The sequence below is a fragment of the Lasioglossum baleicum genome, chromosome 2 (assembly GCF_051020765.1).
Source record: "Lasioglossum baleicum chromosome 2, iyLasBale1, whole genome shotgun sequence".
NCBI classification, from domain to species: Eukaryota; Metazoa; Arthropoda; class Insecta; order Hymenoptera; family Halictidae; genus Lasioglossum; species Lasioglossum baleicum.
The window spans coordinates 1,838,465-1,861,039 of NC_134930.1; the positions used below are offsets into that span (position 1 = coordinate 1,838,465).

At 38.0% G+C, this 22,575-nt stretch overlaps 1 protein-coding gene across 2 annotated transcripts in view; it reads left to right on the forward strand.

The window, feature by feature from the left end:
• The window catches only part of LOC143217701 (myrosinase 1-like), a 32,608-nt gene that overhangs the window by 887 nt on the left and 9,146 nt on the right, over window positions 1–22,575 (forward strand). For both annotated transcript variants that reach the window (XM_076442245.1, XM_076442249.1), the window contains exons 2-5: window positions 99–161; window positions 2,569–2,684; window positions 2,764–2,897; window positions 19,983–20,659. In XM_076442245.1, the coding sequence (XP_076298360.1) occupies window positions 112–161; window positions 2,569–2,684; window positions 2,764–2,897; window positions 19,983–20,659 (977 nt within the window). In that variant the 5' untranslated portion in view covers window positions 99–111. The remainder of the gene's footprint in view (window positions 1–98; window positions 162–2,568; window positions 2,685–2,763; window positions 2,898–19,982; window positions 20,660–22,575) is intronic.

Genomic DNA, 22,575 nt, shown 5'->3' on the forward strand with positions numbered 1-22,575 from the left:
GTTTTGTAAACAGTTTGTTGATTGTACTATCAACGTATTTGATGACATGAATTTTCTTACACATATATTATCAAGTGTGTCTGCTTACTCGTTTATAGTGTACAAGCAGTCATGCTGGTGTCGGCATCGTTGAGATCAAGTATACTTCTTTTCCTCGTGATGTGAGTATTATTTTTATTTCGAATCGAAGAATAGAATTCGGTCTAGTAATTAGTCCCATTTAGGCCGAAATGACATCAAGGTTTACACATTTTTTTCTCCAAAAATATGGACGTGACCATTTTTTATTATGATATATGGTTAGGGCATACATTGAAGGTTACTCTGTAAAAATTTCTCAAAATAATATTAAAAAATGACCGAGTTATCCGTTTTCTTGCATAGCTCGTGTAATTCGCTTTCACGTCGCTGATACGTCGCTTTCACGTGTTTGTTAAGAAACGGTAGTCTAATAGACGTCTTTTCGACGAACTTTCGTTTTTTAGCTAAAATTATCAAACTACTTGTTTTTAATGAAACATAGTATTAGTATATTAACGACTAAGAGATATATATTTTCTAAAGTACTTCAATCGTACGTAAGCATAGAAACACATACAATATATTTGCTAAATAAACAAAAACATTTTATTGTGAAAAACATATATTGTTATAATATACAGGGTGTATAATAATGTATAATATACGCAATTGTTTCAAGCCATGACTCCGTTATTAATGCATTTACGAAGAAATATCATAAGAGAAAGATAAATGATTCGATGAGCCTATATTCGTAGGCCCTTAGATTTGTTTAGGTGCATGTGCAATTAACAATTGCATCATTTCTTTAAATAGAAATGCATATTTTTTGTTACACTAATCGATTCTTCTATTCATTCTACATAAAAGATTATTAGGGTATCATAGCAAAAAAATTATTAGTTCTCGAGATATTTTCAAAACCTGTCTTTATTGAAGAAGATGCTCATTAGTTTTCGTACTCAACTTACGACTACGACGAACTTTTTAATCTTACAGTTCAATCAAATTGCGTAAGACGTAAGAGCTACGATTATTTTTCGTGCAACAACTTTGTCGCACATAATAAGATTAATTAATTAATGTTCTTATAATATAAATATATGTCGATTAAGTTGCACACGCGAATTCAAAGGAAATTAAAAGTAAACATTTTACTTCCAATATTAAATAAAGTTTTATTTTATGTTTGAAACCAATTCATTCGTAATATGGAAGGTGTGTATGTCTTCCAGCATATTCTGCAACAAATATTTTTCCATGATAAACATAAAATATTTCCTGCATATTTAAAAAAAATAAAGATTCATTTTATATTTAGAAAAAAATATTTTTCTCGCAACATGAAATATACATTTCCTGCTTATTTTTAAAAAATTTGTTACTTAATGTAAAATAAATATTGTATGTATATTTGAATATTAAAAACAGATTGGATCTCTATTTAATACCATATGATGTGTTTATAATAAATAATATTTTGACAAAATATTTTCATTATCATTCCAAGAAATAGGAAACTTGAGAACCAGTAATTTGATCATTAGTATAGATCATTAGTTAGTATAATAGCATGTGTTCTTATGTTCAGACTAGTGTGTCTATATGTTCAGTTTTCAATGTTTTCAGTTTTTGGGCTCTGTTCAAACGGTCACTTTGACCGCAGTACGTTATAAACCAGCAGCGTGTACAAATCAAATTTTCAATGCACAATTTTACATAACTAAAGTTATTATAGCAAGTACGTATCAATATCATTTTTGCTCAATTTCAATTCACCTATTCTATTTACTGTATTATATGTATATATATATTTTTTTTTTCTTGTAGACCCAAATTCTACCTTTGAAAAAGGCTTGAAACTGAACCGAAACGTTAGGAAAGAACAAAAGTTTTTTGCAAAATTGCTAGATTTATTAATTGATCGAAACGGTAGCGCCGAAAGGATCATTAAATTAAATATTGACCATTTACGATCGATAATTGGGATTATCTTAACTTGATCATTGCACAGAAAACTGATCCCTGTCATAACATCTCCAAAAAAAATGAATTTGTTTAGTCTCGGGAAAGTTCGTTTTTAGGAAACGAAGGTCCTGAAGGAAGACGCCTTTTAGACGCCTCATTTCAGCCGTAAAAAGACGGCTCCAAAGAGGCGTCTTTTAGACGTCTGAAAGGCGTCTTTTGGGACGTCTAAAAGGCGTCTTTTGGGACGTGAGACGTACAGACATAAAAATTACGTGAAAACGACGTCTACAAGACGGCGTGTGCTATCTGGGTTGTTAATACTCGTATACAGAAATTCCAATTTAAAACTTTCTTTCGTCCGGCACTGTAGACTGATTAAATTTTTTATAAATTTAATAAGAAACTCTACACAGTCTCCCCTAAATAACCTTATCACTCATAATCTGAAAAATGAATGGGTTTGAGATGACAAAAAGACAGAGTTAGACTTTTTGGTAATGTTGAACTTTGCCAATATCGAATTTCTGCGGGATGGCTGTTCATTCAATCCCTAAGTTTCCCTTAACTTGCCCTTTCTAGTTCTGCAAATGGTGCATTTGCGGAGGAGAATGAGGAATATCTAAGGTTCCCAGAGAACTTTCTCCTTGGAGCTGCGACGGCCGCATACCAAATAGAGGGAGCTTGGAACGTGAGCGGTGGGCTCCTCAAATTCATATCTAGCCGTTCTGTACTGAAAACTTTTCTAATGTTTCTTCCCGTTTCTTGAAAATTTAGATAAAGCAGAAAGTACCTGGGATCGATTCTGCCACCTCAAAGATGGACGTGTCGTTAACAATGACACAGGCGACGTGGCCGCAGACTCTTATCATAAGTATAAAGAAGATGTAGCTTTGTTGAAGCAATTGGGGGTAACTATACTTTTTCTCATTTTTGTATTATAATCTTATTTTAAGATATTCTTCGTGTTCTAACCTTTAAAAAAATCAACGTAGACGTTGTTACGTCCTAAGTTGGACGTATTAAAGATTTTATAGTTTAATTGAAGTTTAATTTGAAAGATTAGAATTGAGATACAACACAGGTTTGAACCTACCTGCATTCACCGGCTTCGGTTAGGGTAATTGAGGATTTCTTAAAATCTAACAATAAGTGACTTTGATCTTGGAATTGGAACGTAGAAATCGAAGTTTGGTAAACTCTTTACAAGATGATTTGATATTTTATTTTTGAATAGAAATAAACAAAAGTGTATTCTAAGCACCAAATTTCGGATACATAATGTTTCTCAAAATCTTATTATAGTAGTAAATAGATTTATTTTGTTTGCCTTTCGGCCTTAAAATGGGGGGTACATGTGTGTTTGTGTCAGTGTATGTTTATTTAAATATTTTCTAGATTATTCTTCCTTTTTTCTAAAACTCTCCTTATCCACTCTGTGCCCTCTTTGTCTCCTTTCAGAATTCCTCGCACTCCTATGTTTACTCTTTTCAGCTCTTTACATTCTCTTACCATGTGGATTAGGGTCTCTGGCATCTCTTTATATAGTCTGCAGACTCTATCCTTCTCCTTAGTCCAGTACTTGTTGTTCTGTTCCTCATTCCCACATCTGAATCTGGCAATCATTCTTTGATCTCTGCCCTCGTATGCTTTGCATAGGTATCCAGCCATCTGAGCCTTCCTGATTTCTCTATACTGTTTGTTACATCTGCTTTCTGTTATTTTGTCATATTGCCATTGTAACTGCTCCGCTCTATCGGTTTGTATCAGAAATTCTTCGTACTTTTTACCTTCTCTTCTTTCCGCTTCCATTGTTTCCATGTCTATTCCTTTGTTGAAATAATATGAGTCTCTTGTTTTTCCCATTTTGACTTCCTCTTTTCTTGTTTCCTGTCTATCTCTTTCCAACTTTCTCTTAGAATTGCGTTGCTACTCTGACTTTTTGTTTTCTCCTCGTATCTTAATGCTCTTCTTCCTGCTTCTATTCTTATTTTGTCCGTTTTTGTTTCTTCTAGTATTAGATATGCAGGTGTGTTAAAATCTAGTCCTAAGGTCCAGCGTATATACTTCTCCTGTATTTTTTTCCATTTTCTCAGCCTCCATCCATCCCCATATCTCTGAAGCGTACAGTAAAATACTTTTGACTAAGCTGTTAAATATCTTCATTCGCCTCTCATAGTTGTTTCTAAACTTTCTTTGACCTATTCCCCATACTTGTGCCATAGCTATTCTTGCTTTCTTCGTTGTTTCTCTTATATGAGCTTCGCTGCTTCCGTTTTTCTGGAAATGGTATTCTAGATATTTAAACTCCTTCACTACCTCTAGTGTTTGTCCTTGGTATTCCCATTCCTCTTTTTTCTTCTTCCCCCTCCCTTTATGGAATATCATAATTTTGGTTTTATCCGTATTCAGCTGTAGTTCTTTGTCATCGAAGTATTTTGAGACTCTTTTTATCATATCTTTCAGATCTTGAGGGTCTTTCGCTAGTAACGCCATATCGTCTGCATACGCTAACGTCCAAATTTTTTCTCTCCGTATTACAATACCTCCCGCTTGGTTTTTTCTCATTGTCTCTTCTAGGTCCGCTATGTACAAGTTAAATAGAGTCGGAATCAGTGGGCAACCTTGTCTTACACTCTTTGTTGTCCAGAATTTTGATGTCGTTTGTCCGTTGATTCTTACTATGTTCCTTGTTTCCTCATAGATTTCTCCAATTCTTATCCTTAGGCGTCTACTGATGTCTTGTTTTTCCATAATTTTCTTTAATTTTTCTCTATTTATTTTATCGAAGGCTGCACTCAAATCTATAAAGCATGTATACAATTTCCCTCCTTTGGTCTGCATCTCTTTGTTTGCTATGTAATTTAGAATAAAAATATTGTGTATTGTTGATCTACCGCTTCTAAAACCTGCTTGGGTGTCAGGGATTATATTCTTCATTTTTAATTCGTCCTTTAGTCGTTTATCTAAGACCATTGCATATATCTTGTAAGCAGTGTTGAGAATTGTTATTCCTCGATAATTACTTATTTTCTCTCTGTCACCCTTCTTAAAAATGGGTGAAATCACCCCTTCTTTCCATCTCTCTGGAAACCCTTTACCTTTCCATACCTCATTGAAAATTTCTGTTAGCCTTCTTATTATTTTTGCATATTCGAAAATCCAGGTTTCGTTTTCAATTCTATCCTCTCCGGCTGCCTTTTTCTTTTTCAATCTCTTTATTTGATCCCTTACTTCTAGTTCTGTTATTTCCTCCTCTCTGCTAGTCTCGATTTCTTCTTCCTCCTTTTCTTTTCTGTTGTAGTCATCTTCCCCTTCTAATAACTCTTTAAAGTATTCTTTCCATTCCTCCATTCCTATTTTTTCTGTGATTCCTATTCTCTTTCTTCTTTCTTTGTTTATGAAATCCCAGATTTGATTCTCGTCTTTGATCTGGCTTATCTCTTTCTCCATGTTCTCCTGTAGTTCTCTTTTTCTATCTTCACATACTTTCTTGAATTCCCTTGTCTTTTCCTGGTAATTTTCTTTTTCACCATTCCCTTTCTTCCATTTTCTCAGGGCTTTTCTCGCCTCCCTTTTCTTATTTGTACATTCCGCGTTCCACCATTTAAAGCTTCCTATTCTCCATTTCTTTATCTGGATTACTTTTCTCTGCACTGCTTTATTTATACTATCTGTTAATTCTTCAACCATGTCGTCAATGTGTGACTTGTTAAAGTTTCTTTTTTCTAGTTCCTTTTGGAACTCCCGTATGCTATCTTCTGTCCAGACGCTCTTTATTCTATTGCTTTTTCGCTTTGCTCTTTTTGTCTTTCCATTTTCTTGTACAGTTCTATTATAACGGGCATATGGTCTGACTCGATTCTTTCTTCTACTGTTAGTTTCTTGATGTTTTCAGTCGTCTCTGCGTTCGCTATTACATAGTCTATCACCGTGCTTCCTCTTGGGCCGACATACGTGAATTCTCCTGCTTCATCTCCTTCCGTGTTACCATTTAGTATGTTCCACCCTCTCTCCTCCGTTAATTCCAATAATAGTTTGCCTTCGGAATTTATCTTTTTGTCTTTAGATTTCCTTGTCTTGTTTTTTTCTCCGAATTGGTAGATATTACTTCCCGGCCTGTTCTCGCATTGAAATCCCCTCCCACTATCAATTTTCCTTCCTCTATTTCCCTTATCGCCTGTTGTATTTCTTCCTTTGTGCTTCCCATATCTTTGCTATATACTGTTATTATTCTCCATCTTTCGTCTTCTATCCTTATTCTTCTCTCTTCTCCAAAGTTTAATTCTTTTCTTGTTTCCTCTTCTTGTATGCTTTTCCTTAGGCCGGTAATAATTCCTCCGCTCGCTCTACCTTTCTTGTTTTCTCTGGTTGCATATTTACAATTCCAATTAAATTCGTGTGGTAAGATTCCTTTTATTTTTTCCCATTGTTTTTCTTCTATCCATGTCTCTATTAATCCAATAAAATCCCATTGCCTCCGACTCCTGTTTCGTCCTCTTTCCAGTGAAAAAATTTTTCTCCGATTTGCAGTTTTTTGTAGCCTATTTTAACTTTCTCTCCTTTATTTTTTTCTGTTCTTGCTATTTCGTAGATTTCTCTCTGAATTTCTCTCCCTTTTAGTTAGATCGTTCTCTATATAGATTTTTTTACCTTTGAGTTTATTTTTTTTTAGCATTATCATCTTTTTCTGTTGCCAGTTCTTTGCTTTCGCTAACAGTATGTTTTCTCCTTGGTTCTTCTTTATCCAAAATGCATCTTCTATTTCTACCTGCTCTTGTAATTCGTCCTTTATTAACTTCTCCGCTGTTTCCTTTGGGGTTGCCTCTATTTTCAGGTCTTCCCTTTAATTATTATGTTGTTTTTTCTCGCTCTTTGTTTTCTCTCCTCTTCACCTTTTTCTATTCTTTTTATTCTTTCCAGCAGATCTTGATGTTCTTTTTCCTTCGATTCCAAGCCTTTTATTCTTTCTTCTATTTCTCTTTTTTCTTTTTCCCATTCTGCTTGTCTACGGATCCAATCTGTTGCGGTGTGACGAGGAATCACGTGATAAATGCGCAGTTAATGTGAATTTGAATGAAATATTATGAAATATGTATTTCAATATAACTTCTGTGATATACAGTTTCATACAACACTGATATTTTGTAACTTGAAACACAGATGCTTTCGGATACTCCACAATAGAAATATAACCACGTTTCTTAACAAAACCACGTTTCTTAGTTTTACTTTTTAACATACGTCCGTTCGCTCTTCCGTTCTTACAACGTCTGTCTCACACTCTCGCTTTCACACACATTCACACTCTCTCTCATGGTTGCCACCTTTCACTTTATAAAGGCAATGCCAACCTGAGAAATTAATTCTCTAACACTTCCTCTTAATTTCAGAGGTTTGATTGCCTTTATATCATTATACTGAGTCTAACCAAAAACAATTTCATCACACCATGAATCCATTTTTACTGAAAGCAAATTTGGTTGAGTTTAACGCTTTAGTGAATAAGTCCGCGTATTGTAATTCGGTTTTACAGTATTCTACAACTACTTGCTTGTTTTTGATCAGCTCATGTATGAAGTGATATTTTACATCAATGTGTTTTGATCGCTTGTTTACAACACCGTTTTTCATAAGCTGTATAGCACTTTGGTTATCTACTTTCAGCTTTAGCAGATAATCTTTATCTGTCAATTCCTGTAACAGAGATTTTAGGTGAAGTAGTTCCTTACAACATTCTGCTGCTGCTATGTACTCTGCCTCTGTAGTTGACAGCGCTACTATCCCTTGCTTCCTGGAGCACCAACTTATCGGTCCTCCTCCGTACATTATGATATATCCTGTGGTACTCTTCCTGCTTTCTGAGTCTCCTGCGTGATCCGCGTCGCAGTAAGCTTCTATTAGATTTGTGTTTGTTCCTTTGCAAAATTGTATGCCTTGAGCAGATGTCCCGTTCAAATATCTCAACATCCTTTTGGCATTTGTTACGTTGCACCTCATTGGGTCGTTGATATACCGGCTTCCATAATTTGTTGCGTACGTCAGGTCTGGTCTCGTTCTGCTTGAGAGGTACAAGAGGCTTCCAATGACCTCTCTGTATGGGAACGTACTCTGTCTTTGACCAGTGTCACCCTCTGAGCCTTTCACTATTGGTGTGCTCACAGGTTTTGAATCTGCCATCCTATACCGTTCTAGGATTTTTCTTGTGTATTGCGTTTGTGTCAATCTAATTTTTCCTTTTTCTACACCGACTTCCATACCTAGAAAGACGCTTGGATTTTCACAAATTTTGATCTCGAAGACCTTTTTCATATCAGCTAGCAGGTCATTCATTTGTTTTAGATCTCTACCAAGCAGTATGCCATCGTCCACATAGATACCTAGAATTATATTACTATTATTTTGTTTGAATATACATTGTTCAGTTTTCAATTGTTCAAGCTTTCTTTCTTTAAGAAACTGAGTAAGCTTCTCGTTCCATTTTAACGGGGCTTACTTTAGACCGTAGAGTGCTTTTTTCAGTTTGCAGACTTTGTCTCCATAGTCGTACCCTTCCGGTGGTACCATATAAATCTCTTCGTCTATTTGCCCGTACAGGAAAGCAGTTTTTACATCGAATGTTATTATTTTGTACTCACTTGTAGCTGCTAGTGCGAATAGTACTCTCAGTGACGTGTTACCTATTACCGGACTGAATGTTTCCGTGTAGTCTATTCCACTCTCCTGTTGACATCCTCTGACTACAAGCCTTGCTCGTTTTTCTCCGTTCTCTTTTTCTTTAAACACCCACCTGGTTGTTAAAAGCTTTTTGTCTTTCACCTCATCTTTATTTATTACCTTCCAGGTGTCGTTTTTTTTGAGTGACCTCTTTTCCTCCTCTATTGCTTTTGTCCATTCTATTTTGTCTATACCTGAAACAGCCTCATTATAAGTTAATAAAGCAACATAATCATCAAACCTTTTGGGTGGATTTCTTGTACGCGTTGATCTTCTTTGTTCTTGTTGTTCAGTCTCTTCGTTTTCATTTTGCTCTTCTACTTGTTCTGTTGAAGCATTTGAGTCTTCCTCTGTTTCTTCTTCGTTGTCGTTTCTTTCTTCAGTGCTTTCTTCTTCGTTGTTGTTTCTTTCTTCAGTGCTTTCTTCTTCGTTGTTGTTTCTGTCTTCTGTGTTTTCTTCTTCGTTGCTGTTTCTGTCTTCTGTGTTTTCTTCTTCGTTTTCCATTGTTGTTCTTACTATCGCAGTATCTTCGTTTTGTGTGGTTCTGGTCTTTTTGCGAATCTCCTCGTTTACTATTACATTTCTCTCAATCTTAATTTTTCTTTTTTTTTGCATCCCATAGTCGGTAACCATTTGGAGCGTATCCGACTAGAATGTATTTTTTACTCCTTTCATCTAGTTCCTTAAGAGGTTCCATAACTTTGGCGAATGCCGTGCATCCAAATATTCTTAGATTTTTGAGGTTAGGTTGCCTTCGATTCCATGCCTCAGCTGGAGTCATGTCCAAGACACTTGTTGGGCTCCTGTTCAGTAGGTAGGTTGCCGTATAGGCGGCCTCGCCCCACATTTCCTTTTTTAGACCTGAGTCTATCACTAGAGCTCTTGCTTTTTCAATTATTGTTCTGTTCAATCTTTGTGCTCTGTCATTTAACTGTGGCGTATATGGGATCGTTCGATCGAGTTCAATCCCACTTGTCCTACACCAATCCAGTAGATTTTTGTTGACGTATTCTTTTCCGTTGTCACATCTGAGTTTTGACAACTTCATATTCCATTTGGCTTCGGCTGCTTTTACGTATTCCTTTACCTTTTCAGTGACTTCGCATTTTGAGGTTAGAAGATATATTACTGCAAAGTGCATAAAATCGTCTAGAAATGTCAGCATATATCTTTTACCGTCCCACGTGTCTGGTCCTATGGGGCCACACACATCTGTATGTACTAGCTCAAATGGTCTTGTTGCCCTTGTTCTGTCGTTTCTGAAAGATTCTTTTACATGTTTCGTCTTACAGCACGTTTCGCATATTTTAACAAATTTATCCAAATCATTTTTACTTAGATTCATACCTTCAGATATTCCAGTTAGATTTTTCATACCTCTTATGCTGAGATGCCCCAATCTTCGGTGCCACATTTCAGCTGTGCCTTCCACGGTAGCTAGGTACGAAGATTGTTCTCGCTTCCTTCCTAGATCGACTTCGAATAGGCCCTTTCCGTTTTTTTGTCCCACAATTTCAATTCCATTCTTCTCAATTTTTACCTTATCTCTTACGAACTTTACTTTTCCTCCTGTTTCTGTTATCGCTGTGACAGACAACAGATTTGCTGCTAGATCAGGAACGTATACTACGTCAGTCAGATTGCACTGTCGGAGTTCACAACTACCGATACCCTCAGCGTTCATTGTTTCGTCCATCTTCGCCACTTCTATTTTTGTATTGATCTTCTTTATATTGGAAATTAAACTTCTATCGTTCACCATATGTGACGTTGTGCCTGAATCCACTATCCATTTGTTTGTGCTGTTATTTTGTGCTAAAAAAGAGATCAAGTTGCTTCTTATATTACCTCTGTTTGTGTTTCTGAAGTAGCAGTCCTTATCCTGATGGTTGTTTTTCTTGCAGATACTGCATGATACTGGACTTCCTCTCACAGGTTTGAAACATTTTGCCGAGAAATGTCCACTGCCTCCACAATTGAAGCATCTTTTCTGATCGTTGCATACACCGCGACTCCCACTCGGTGCTCTACAGTTTCTGGCGACGTGCCCCATACCATTACATTTGAAGCATTTTATTTCCGTCGTTTTTAGTGCGACAGGTGTCTCCTTCTCTTCTGAAGTTTTAATTCTTTTTTCCTCCATTGTTAGTCTTGCTATCAGGTTTTCTAGTGTTCTCTCATCGATCTCTGCGGATTCCCACGCACTGACGAAGTGCTTGTAGCATTCTGGAAGTGAGGTTAAAATTTTTGAAACCAGCATGCTGTCCGAAACTTTCATATCGAGGGCATTCAGTCTTACAGCCATATTTTCAAGCTTGCTTATGTGGATTGAGAGCTCTGTATTTCGTGTGAACGAATAGCCAAAGAATTCCTGCAACAGATTGCATTTTAGTTGTTCGTTGTCTCTCTGATACACAACGTGTATCCTATTCCACATGTCCATTGCCCTTTCACAGGACATTATGTGCATTACGATTTTTTTATCCAAGGTTAGCACTATGATTTTCTGTGCTTGTGCGTCCTTCTTCGTCCAGGCTTCGGTTATTGGATCCGGAGCTGGTCCTATTACAGTTTTATACAAGTCATTTGCTTTTAGTAAAATTGTTACCTGGAATTTCCATAGTTGGAAATTTTCTGATCCCTTCAGTTTTTCGATTTGGTGAAGTTCATCATGTATGTTTCTTTGTTCCATTTTTACGGATTTTTACTTCCTTCCTTTACGTATAATATCTGCGAATAGATTGCAGAGAAAGACCTTCCTCACTATATGCGTGTGTATTTTACTAATTAACTGCGCACAATCCTGGGCCCATAACCTGTTGCGGTGTGACGAGGAATCACGTGATAAATGCGCAGTTAATGTGAATTTGAAGGAAATATTATGAGATATGTATTTCAATATAACTTCTGTGATATACAGTTTCATACAACACTGATATTTTGTAACTTGAAACACAGATGCTTTCGGATACTCCACAATAGAAATATAACCACGTTTCTTAACAAAACCACGTTTCTTAGTTTTACTTTTTAACATACGTCCGTTCGCTCTTCCGTTCTTACAACGTCTGTCTCACACTCTCGCTTTCACACACATTCACACTCTCTCTCATGGTTGCCACCTTTCACTTTATAAAGGCAAAGCCAACCTGAGAAATTAATTCTCTAACACAATCTTCTTTTAGATTTTTCAATTCTTGTTTTATCAGACTGTTCTCTTGTTTTATATCCATTGTGTCTTTCTTTATTGATTTTATTATTTCAGCTATTTCTTCCATATTTTTGTCTTTGTCTTCTGCCGCGGTACACGTATCTCTCTCTTCTTTAGTTCCTTCCCCCTCTTTTTCTTTCTTAGGTGGTGATCTTCCTACCTTTCTTTGTTTTTGGAAGTTTTCTAATATTTCCTTTTCTGCCTTTTCTCTCTCTCTATCCCCCTCTCTTTTTCTTTTGAAGGATTCCTCTATACTTCCCGCGCTCCCAATTCTTTGACGTCCTAGCTGTACCGCCAACGTTGGTCTTCCTTTCTTTCTTTGTTTATCGTTGTTGTTTTTATCTGTGGAGCTCATTAGCAGGTGCTATTTTTAGTTATCCTATATCTTTTCCGGCTACCCACCTTATCGACCGATCGTTGCCTTATCAGTCAATATTTCTACTCCTCTAGATCCTCTCACCTAGCTCCACCTATTATCTCGCTGCTTAATTGCTTGTCACATGTCACTATACCGACTGTTTCTTACTTGCCACGTGTTATGGAGAGGTTTTTCCTCCTATTTCTGCCTAAACGTTGTTTCTCCTGACTTTCTCTTACATCTGGATCCTTCCCTTGATGCTTCCGCCTCCTCTACCTTTGCTCTCTGATTTTTCTCCGTTAGTTTTCCCACTTAAAACTCCAAAAAATCGCTTAACACTCTGACACACGTCCTTACTCTCTCAGTGCCTCCTGGCGCCCCCTCGAAATCTTATTATAAAGTGTTAGTAATTACCGCTGGGTAGATGTCGCCTTCTGCGCTGAACTGGACGATGTTGTGGTTTGTTGATGTTGTTGATGTTGTAACAAAAATATTTTCGACTGATTAACACTTTTTTACTTTAACTTCACTATTGAAATTATAATCCAGCAGGATAACACACACACGAAAAGCAAACTGACTGATTCGATAAATAACTTTGACTGTTGATGAAATTTTAATGTAGACTGAACCTGTTGACTTGTTGACTGTATTTTGTGGACTGAGCTTCTAATGAGGAGTCATCCCTTTTATATGTAGATCGATCAATCCTTTGTTCTTAGCTTAATTTTCATAAGGTGGTTACATCATCACCAATTCCTCTTAATCGATTTCTTCTTAATCACTTTCTTCTCTTCTTAACCGTGTGCATTGCATTTTTTATCCTCCTCTTGGCTAGATCATATTACATCTGCATATCTCGTAGATCGATTTCTTCTTAATTGCTTTCTTCTCAGTCACTCTCTTCTTAATCGTGTACATTGCAATTTTTTATCCTCCTCTTGGCTAGATCATATGTATTACTCTGCGCATCTCATAGATCGAGGAACAATTCATTGCTCATCGATTCTTCTGAAAATTCTTCGCAGTCTTCAGTGATGGACAGACTTCAACAGATATTCGCTCACGATTTATACTTGGAAATGACTGAATCATTTAATGAACTAAATTTCGCTACGTATTTATTTCGTTCAATAAAGATTCAAATTCAAAATGAGGTTTCCTAATTCTATCGGACGCAATGTGTTGTAATATACGATAGTTCGACATTGATTACACTGTCCAACAAATTTCTATTTTTTAAAAGTATTTCGATTCCCACTATGCGATTCTCATAGAGTTCTCCGCGCTGATTCCAAATCTGTTTTTCATTTTTTCCCTATACGTCCAGTTTTTGAGAAAATGGAGTTTAAAAAAAAGACATATTTTTCAAATTTAAACAAATATTGTGATGTTATTATAAAAGATATTGAATTGTTCCTTACAGCAAAAGATTCTGTAGACTTTCCCGAATACAGTGATATCCAATATTAATACATTATGATTGTTTAAACATGTTTAAACAATGATTAAAGACGGAGAGACACCACTTTTGCACCAATTTTTGCGGATATTTTCGAATTTATCTCAAAAAATTGGGGGTCCAGCGGAAAATCGAACTATACCACGCGATAGAGCAGACTTTTATCTTGAAAAACCCCCGTTTGAAATTTGCGACATCGACGTTTTTTTCGAACCAGAAAGCAAAATATCTTCGCCCGACATGAGTTGTCACCAGTGGCGCTCACCGTAGAATCATATAAGGACGAATATTCATCATGTTGCAACATCTCCAAAAATTCAAGTCATTTAATCTCGAATCTGATGTCCTTAAAATGCTTCGTACAGACCTGAACACACACACATTACAACTCAATAAACTGCCAACATTTTCTGTATTTCTTTGTGTACTATACGCCGCTGCAGCTCCCATAGTTGTTCGCAAGAAAATCTGGAAATAGCACAAATCCGTTCCGATCGTCATTCGACGAAACGTTCGTCGAAATGTTCGTCGAAATGCGCGGTTCGCGGCGCAGTTCGCGGCGCAGTTCGCGGCACAGTTCATCGAAATGTTCTAGTCTGTACCACGGTGCATTATACAGGTGTGCCTACTTCCCTCAAAAAACTGAGGCAGATGAGTCGTAATTCTCTGGCCGCCGCCAGACGGCGCATGGTTCCAGGTACTGTACATGTGCGAATGAGATTGCGCTGCTGAATACACACAATCACACTCATTCGCACACGTACGGTACCTGGAACCATGCGCCGTCTGGCGGCGGCCAGAGAATTACGACTCATCTGCCTCCTTTCAGCATTACAGAGATGCTAAGTCGGCACACCTGTATAATGCACCGTGGTCTGTACGAAGCATTAGGCTCGCGAACTTGACAGATTTTTAAAGTCAATTTTCTTGAAAACAACGCGTCGAATAAAAACATTTATTGTACATTTACGACTCATTTTTTCATGTAGAATCGTCCCCTCCATGTGTTTACCTTTTTTGGACATCCTATAGAACAGGCAGTTCCAACCCATTCCCCTCCGACAACTGCAAGGTCCCCCACCATCCAACCTCTTTACAATGTATGTGTGTCAGTGTTGTATAAAGCTAGAGTCTTCGAAGTTCCAGAGCTCAGTCTTAAAGACTAAGTTTCTATAGAAGAACTCTTTAAGACTGAGCTCTGGAGCTTCGAAGATTCGAACTTTATACAACACTAATGCGTGTGCATCGCGTCGCGCGGCACGCGGCTCTCGTGGTGGGAGCTTCCCACTACTATACATTATAACGATGAAGTCTAAAGAGATTTACTCCTGTAAAAATTTCTTTTACGACGCCCCCAGTGTTCTTCCAAATAATTAAAAAATCTTTTGGAAATGTTGAGCCCTCTAGGATAACGGGAAAACGTGCCCCAACGCTCTTAATGTTTAAACATTCAAATAATTAATTAAATGCACATGAAATCGTTTTTCTCCAATGTCTTCTAAATTATTTACCGCATCGAAAAATATGTTATAATAGACAAAACCTGTAGACTTTGACAGGTTGCATCTTTTATGTTGTATTAATTTTTTCGAAAAATGAACGGTTTTCGAGAAAGTTCAGAAAACCATCCGTGGGACATGTCTCTGAGTCGGCCTGGCGAGGGAAGGAATGCGATAATGTGTTAGTCGCAGTGACGCATGGGCCAAACCGACGAAATCTGTGTCAAAATCGAAGAACTTTCGATAGAAGTGAGGGAGAGCGATGCAATTTTTTTAAATTGAGATTTTTAAATTTTTAACCTAGAAAGAATTCGTTAAACTTGCACAATTTCAAGAAAATTGTGGTTTTTCCAATACCAGGCGCGGAAAAATTTTTTTTAACATGCAACATATCCCTGGCACTCCTTGTAATTAATTTGTAATTTAAATTAGATGTCTATTTTTCATAATTAATTTTTCATTTATACAGGAAGTAAGGTAAGTATTTTATCATTTTAACTTACTTCTCAACAACGAATTTTTTAACTACTGGTGATAAAAATAAAAAAATAAGGTATCACCAGTAATTAAAATATTCGTTGTTGAGAAGTAAGTTAAAATAATGAAATACTTACCTTACTTCCTGTGTAAATGAAAATATAATTATGGAAAATAGATATCTAATTTAAATTACAAATTAATTTGTAACAGACCTGTACGGTGCAGGCCTGTTACTATTAGACACGCGCCGAACACAGCCGACCGACGCCGAGGATTACCGAACGCGTCGTCCACACACCGCGTCACTACGTACGATGCCGCGCTCCGAGACACATTCGGCGGGAATCGGACGTCGAGGTTCGGCCATCTTAACGGATACGGAAACTCGACGTCACACATCCGTTGTCCCCCGCACCATTTCCCCACCGCCAACCTCCGCCTATAAAAGGCGATGCAAACGAGGCACGGGCCTCTTTTCCAGCCTGGGCAGCATCCCAGGAACACCTTCCTACCTAACCTAGTTCCCACCGGCGTGACAGCATACACGCCAAACAGAGAGGGCAGCATCCCTCTCTGCCGCTCAGGCACCATCCTGAGCAAACCTCTCGGGCAGCATCCCGAGAACTCCGACAGCTACCGGAGACGCCTAAATGAAGGGGCAGCTTCCTCTTCATTTAACGTAGAACCGCCACGGGGAATTTCCCGACTCGTGGCAGGGTTTCCCGACCACTCCTGTCTGAACCCAGTCGCCGGTACAAGCACCAGGTCCACGAATACGCGTCGCATCGCGATGAACGATCACGCAAAGATCGTCCCTAGAATCACGGATCAGTAAGACCGTTCATGAGACACACGGTTACGCGAATGTACGAGCAGTGAGGCCCGTAAAATACACATACACGTTGTCGTTATTTCACGTCCCGCGCACCTGGTCCATTTTCAACTTCAGTCGATTCTCTCGCCGGTAGACGAACCCGGCTCGACGAGTTATTCCAGCACGAGAGGATACGACGCACAGTGGTGCGAGCAGGGAAAAAAATCAATTTTTCGAATGTTAGGTACATAGATTTTTCATTGCAATTTCGTTTACTATATAGTTGGAGTATTTAAACCAATACAAATTTTTTATAAGTATCACTTATTTCTAGGAATAATATGACATGAAAGTTTGGAAAAAGGAAACCTGCGATTTTGGCTTATAAATGCGTCTACGTATAAACGCAGCCACAAGAATCTAAAACATTATAACACTTGAACAATATTATAATTTGATTGTGTTTATAATAGATGATTTATTTAACGTAGCTTTAATTAATGTAAGTGTCATTTATTTATCTAAAACACAAATTGAAAAAGAGCTATTTTGAATAGTAGAATTAAAGTTTAATTTGACATAACTTGTTTGCGCCAAAAAGCGCCAAGATAAAACTTGTTGCAAATCATGCAACACACTTTAAAGTACATATCCAACCTGTTTTGGCTGCGAACTCCTGCGAACCTGGCTCTGGGACCAATTTTTTCTAACTATAGTCAGTCGCATGTATCCGTGTACGCTCTTTAAAACGGAATAACTTTTCTAAACTTTTACCAAACGATCTGATTTTTTGTGATCAATTAAATGCAGTTGTTTACTAAATAACGTGCAAAAAATTTTTTGAAAGAATAGCAATTACGTAAAAAAAGCAGTTTAAAAATTTTTTTTATTTGTCCCCGTATAGAAAATTTAAAATATATGTTTAGTAGATCTATGTTAGTTATATATGTATATATATACTGAAAATTTCATCGAAATTGATTAACATACACACGAGGTATAAGTGGTTAAAAGTGGTGAAAATCTTGGTATGTACACATATGTATGTACACAGCTCTTACGGCTCCTGGTCAGTTCCTGCATACAAAAATGCGAATATCTCGAAAACTAAAAGCGACCCCCCTATATTGGAAAAGGAAAAAGTTGTTCAAAATGTTGAAATCTATAACATATTTAAATTTCATCAAAATTGGAGAACAGTAAAACGAGTAAAAAAAATTTTTAATGAAAAAATAAATTAATTAATAAATAAATAAATATTTATTTTCTTGCCACATAACCGTTGTACCTGTGGCATGCTTTCCACAAATTTTCAAGCAAATTTGTTCGGTGGTTTGGTTTTTATAGATTTTTTTCCGCTTTTTGGCCATTTGGCACCACTGTGCGACGCGACGCCGCGACGACTTCTCCGTCGGAAGCAGAACCGTTACAAATTACAAGGAGTGCCAGTGACAACCGCAGCGATACGTCAAGTGATAGTTCGTCAATACGTTAAGTAAACGTTCAAATACATTATTATGATTATTTTTAATGTGTTTTATATATGAGAATACAATATTCCTTCAAACTAGTGGGTTACCAATTCATTTTAACGAAAAGATGATTTCATATGTTGTGTTCACAAAAATCGTTTTCTTGCAAAATCCTGAGGTCGTAGACAAATTTTGAAACCAGATTTGAAATCAGCGAGAAACAATCTACGGGAAATGATGTGTCGCATGTTAATAAAAATTTTTCCGCGCGTGGTATTGGAAAAACCACAATTTTCTTGAAATTGTGCAAGTTTAACGAATTCTTTCAAGGTTAAAAAACGTTCGTACCACAATCTCTATAATTATCCCATATTCTGCAAAGTCTCAGCTACCATATAAAAAAAATTTCATCGCTCTATTTCAGGGATGGCCAACCTTCTGTTTACCATGCGTAAATTTTTTTCACATACGAGTTCAGATGCGCCACACATACAACTTAAGCAGCTTTTCTACCTTCTTACGTTTATCGTTGCGGTTGGAAAATAGGGGTAGGATCTGGTTCGGTTAGGGGAGGAAAAGGGATAACTCAATCACGCAACTAAATTAATTAACTTACGTTAGTTGAAAATCTACAATCTACAATAGTGAGAAATGATCTTTTGGACGAGAGGGCGATCACTGTCTTGAATACTCCAACTCCCATCCTATAATTGTAAACTGTCCAAAAATTGCGACGAATTGATGAGTAAGAAAGCTGTATAAATTCAACTGAGAGCTCTCAGGTGTTGAAAATATGAAGATGGATTCAGTTATGGCGCCTACTACAAAAAAATAAGTATAGACGCAAGGATCCAATGCGCCACGTTTGGCACATGCGCCACAGGTTGGCCACCCCTGCTCTATCTCATTTCTATCGAAAGTCCTTTGATTTTGACACAGATTTCGTCAGTTTGGCCCATAGTGTGGCGCGGCGCGTCGGACCACAATCGAAACATTTTTTCTGAAATTTGAAAATTGAAGTGTGGTTTCATTATCTTTTATCAATTGGATTTGCTCATATTTATTTAACGGTTTAAATTTTGGATTTTGGTTTTACATTTATCTCAATTTCTCAATTTATTCGAAAACCGATTGTTTCACGAAAAGAAATGAATATGACATAAAAGATGCAGCCTGTCAAAATCGATAGGTTATGTCTAACATATTTTTCGATGCGGTAAATAATTTGGAAAATATTCGAGAAAAACGATTTTACGAGCATTTAATTTAATTAATTATTTTAATGTTTAATTTTCTTTAATTATTTGGAACAACGCCTGGGGTGTCGTAAAAGAAATTCAAAAGTCGAAAATAAGAGCCACCCCACTGTAGATGTATGGAATAAAATACATAGTTTAGGAAACTTTAAATTTGTTTTTCAAGTGGGCGGTTGATTTGAGATCTAAAGTTCCTTTGGGGCTTTAGTTTTTCGCGATGAGTACTATAGGATGCAATAAGAAAATGTTTGACTTGGAAAAAAGGGTCCAGATCAATTTTGCGGTCCATTTTTAACAGATTTTTGCCTATCTAGAGGTGCAGAATCAAGCTATAGTGGTCACAACCATGCGTCCGCTCTAGCGGTTACGTCGCGCGTCGCCCCGGATAAGAAGACAAATTGCCGCCCCTTAAGAATATATATATTTTAAATAAAGGTACATATTTTTTATCTTCAATAAAAATCAAATAATTTTATTTAAATTTTAATAAAAGCAAATTTTCTACAGTTACTTTTCTCACAGTTACAGCCAAAATGGCGCCCTTAAATTTTCGTGCCCCAGACAAATGTCCGGGTTGCACCCCCCCCCCCCCCCCGTAGAGCGGACCCTAGTCAAAACATATCATTTTAACAAACCCTGTACGATGATTACCATCCGGAATCATGTAAGACCCGAATTTGGCCCGACTTCTTTATACACTGCACATTTTTCTCTTCTTCGACAATAGTTCGACTCGTATCGGTTCTCCGTGAGCTGGGTGCGAATACTGCCGACCGGGTTCTCGAACAAGGTCAGCCATGAAGGCGTCAAGTATTACAACGACCTGATAGACGAGCTTCTGGCGAACGGGATCGAGCCGTTAATTACGATATATCACTGGGATCACCCGCAAGTTCTGGAAGACGCCGGCGGTTGGCTGAATTCGGAAATGGTCGATTGGTTCGGCGATTACGCGAGGGTAGTGTACAGGGAGTTCGGATCAAAGGTGAAACGGTTCATCCCTATAAACGAGCCGAGCGGCTTCTGCAAATTAAGTTACTCGTCCGGCTTACATGCGCCTGGGAAAAAGCTGCATGGTTTTGGAGAGTACCTGTGCGTTCACAATATGCTGAAAGCGCACGCGAGAGCGTACAGGATTTATCAGAAGGAGTTCAAACTTGAACAAAACGGGGAAGTGGGATTTCAAGTCAACTTGTTTGGGTTTCTACCGAAGACACCAGGAGACAATACGTCGGTGGACACTGCCTATACATTTAACGTTGGCTGGACCTTGAATCCGATTTACGGTAAAGAAGGTGACTATCCGAACGTAATGAAGAGCACAGTGGCGGCAAAAAGCAAACAGCAGGGCTACGAGAGATCGCGGCTGCCTGAGTTCGACCCTCACTGGATTGAATACATAAAGTATGATTATTAGCCCTACCGGCAAGTACTGTCCAGTTTCGAAAATCACATTTATCGGACAAACTGATAGCACGTTTGAGATGTATTTGAATGTTTCATATAATTCAAAGAAGGCAATACAAATTGAAGGAGTGGTCCTCCATGACCATATAAAACAAACATGAAGCATAAAAAAATTACGATGTTAAAGGTATACGTTGCGTACATCATAGACGCACGCGACAGTCACACATTTGTGGGGACACGTGTCATAATGGTGTGGGTCCTTAGTTAACCTTGGTCGAGCGAGAGTGCGGTGGCACCCTCACATACCGCTAGACACTGTATAAGTACAGGAGGTTGCAAGGGTCCCGCTCTTTTCAAACTACGTGTCGCTAATGCACATTTGGGGCCCCTACGTAGTCACAATCGCAAAATAAGAGACCCACCAAGTGCGCTTGGTGTCTAAAATGGCCTACTTTTGCGTTTTCGAGACGTAATTTTCATTATTCGGCAGCATATGGCTGAGTTCGAGAAGCATTCTGCAGCGTGACAGTGCTGCCACTGTCAAGACACATACATTTTCTTAAATATCGAGAGATTTGGGGTTCTTATAGAAAAAGCATACACCAAGCGCACTTGCAGGGACACATACAATGTCAATGCAACCTTTATTATGTTAAACTACACGTTTTTAAATACACAGTTTGAAAAGTACGAAGTACACCCCTAAACGGAGGGTTTCGGCACAAGTATCAGTTCCATGGCATTTTTAGCTAGGAGCGCTAGTGTCTGTTTCCCAATATTCAGTCACTGTTTTACCGATAGATTGACTGAATCGGTAAAACAGTGACTGAATATTGAGAAATAAACATTAGCGCTCGTAGCTAAAAATGCCATGGAACTGATACTTGTGCCGAAACCCTCCGTTTAGGGGTGTACTTCGTACTTTTCAAATTGTGTGTTTAAACACGTTGTCACCTCGTGTACGTATATGTATCTAGCGGTGTGTAAGGGCGCCACCACACTCTCGCTCGACCAAGGTCACATTCGGACCGTCACCCTTAATCTGGCGACTCTGCCTCGGCAGCGTAGATGTCTGCTTTCCCTACCAATCTCTCTTTGACCGGACGGGTGATACAACCAGGCTGGGAATTATCGTACAGTAATGTCTCTTTCAATGCAAAAAGGCAGTACACGCAGGGCGCAAAAAAATATCCCCTCCACTGTGTGAACCACTACTAATGCGACGTGGAGAGTCGCAGTCGTCGGCACAGTTCAAAGGCCCATGCGTCCTCACAATGTAATCCCAATATTTCACCTTTTTTATTATTTCTTATTTTTTTATGAAACTTTCATTAATAGAATCGTGGCATTTTTCTGATTAAAAAAAGACCAAACACGATATAATTTCAACTGTATTTACTGGTTTAATTGACGTTGAACGTTTCGGGCGCAAGGAAGGACAGCGTATGGGAAAGAAAGAGACGCGGAGAGTCGCAGTCGCGCCGGCACAGTTCAAAGGCCCGCGCGTGGTCTCGCTTTACACGTGTTGTCCTTCTCTACGTTCGGCTCGGCCTTTGAAGCTCAAAAAAATAGCTACCCGTCTACGCTCAACGCAACCGAATCCCCCCGAGGCTTTTGCGTCGACAGAGACGTTACTGTACAAGCAAAAATAGGTCGACGAATCGGAATAATAGTTTTTTGTTCGACGTCCCGTTTTCGAGAAAATCAAGTTTAGAGATTCGTCGGGATCGCGTGCTGTAGTATATGCAAGAAGTAAAAAATTTGTTGATTATGATCAGATGCATCAGATGACTCCTATCTGCAATAGTAACTCGCTTATTCGTTATTCTAAGACACTGTTATTCTTTTTTATGTTTCGCGATTATGTTCATTATTATCCTTTTCGTAGTCTTTAAAATGTAGGCTCTATG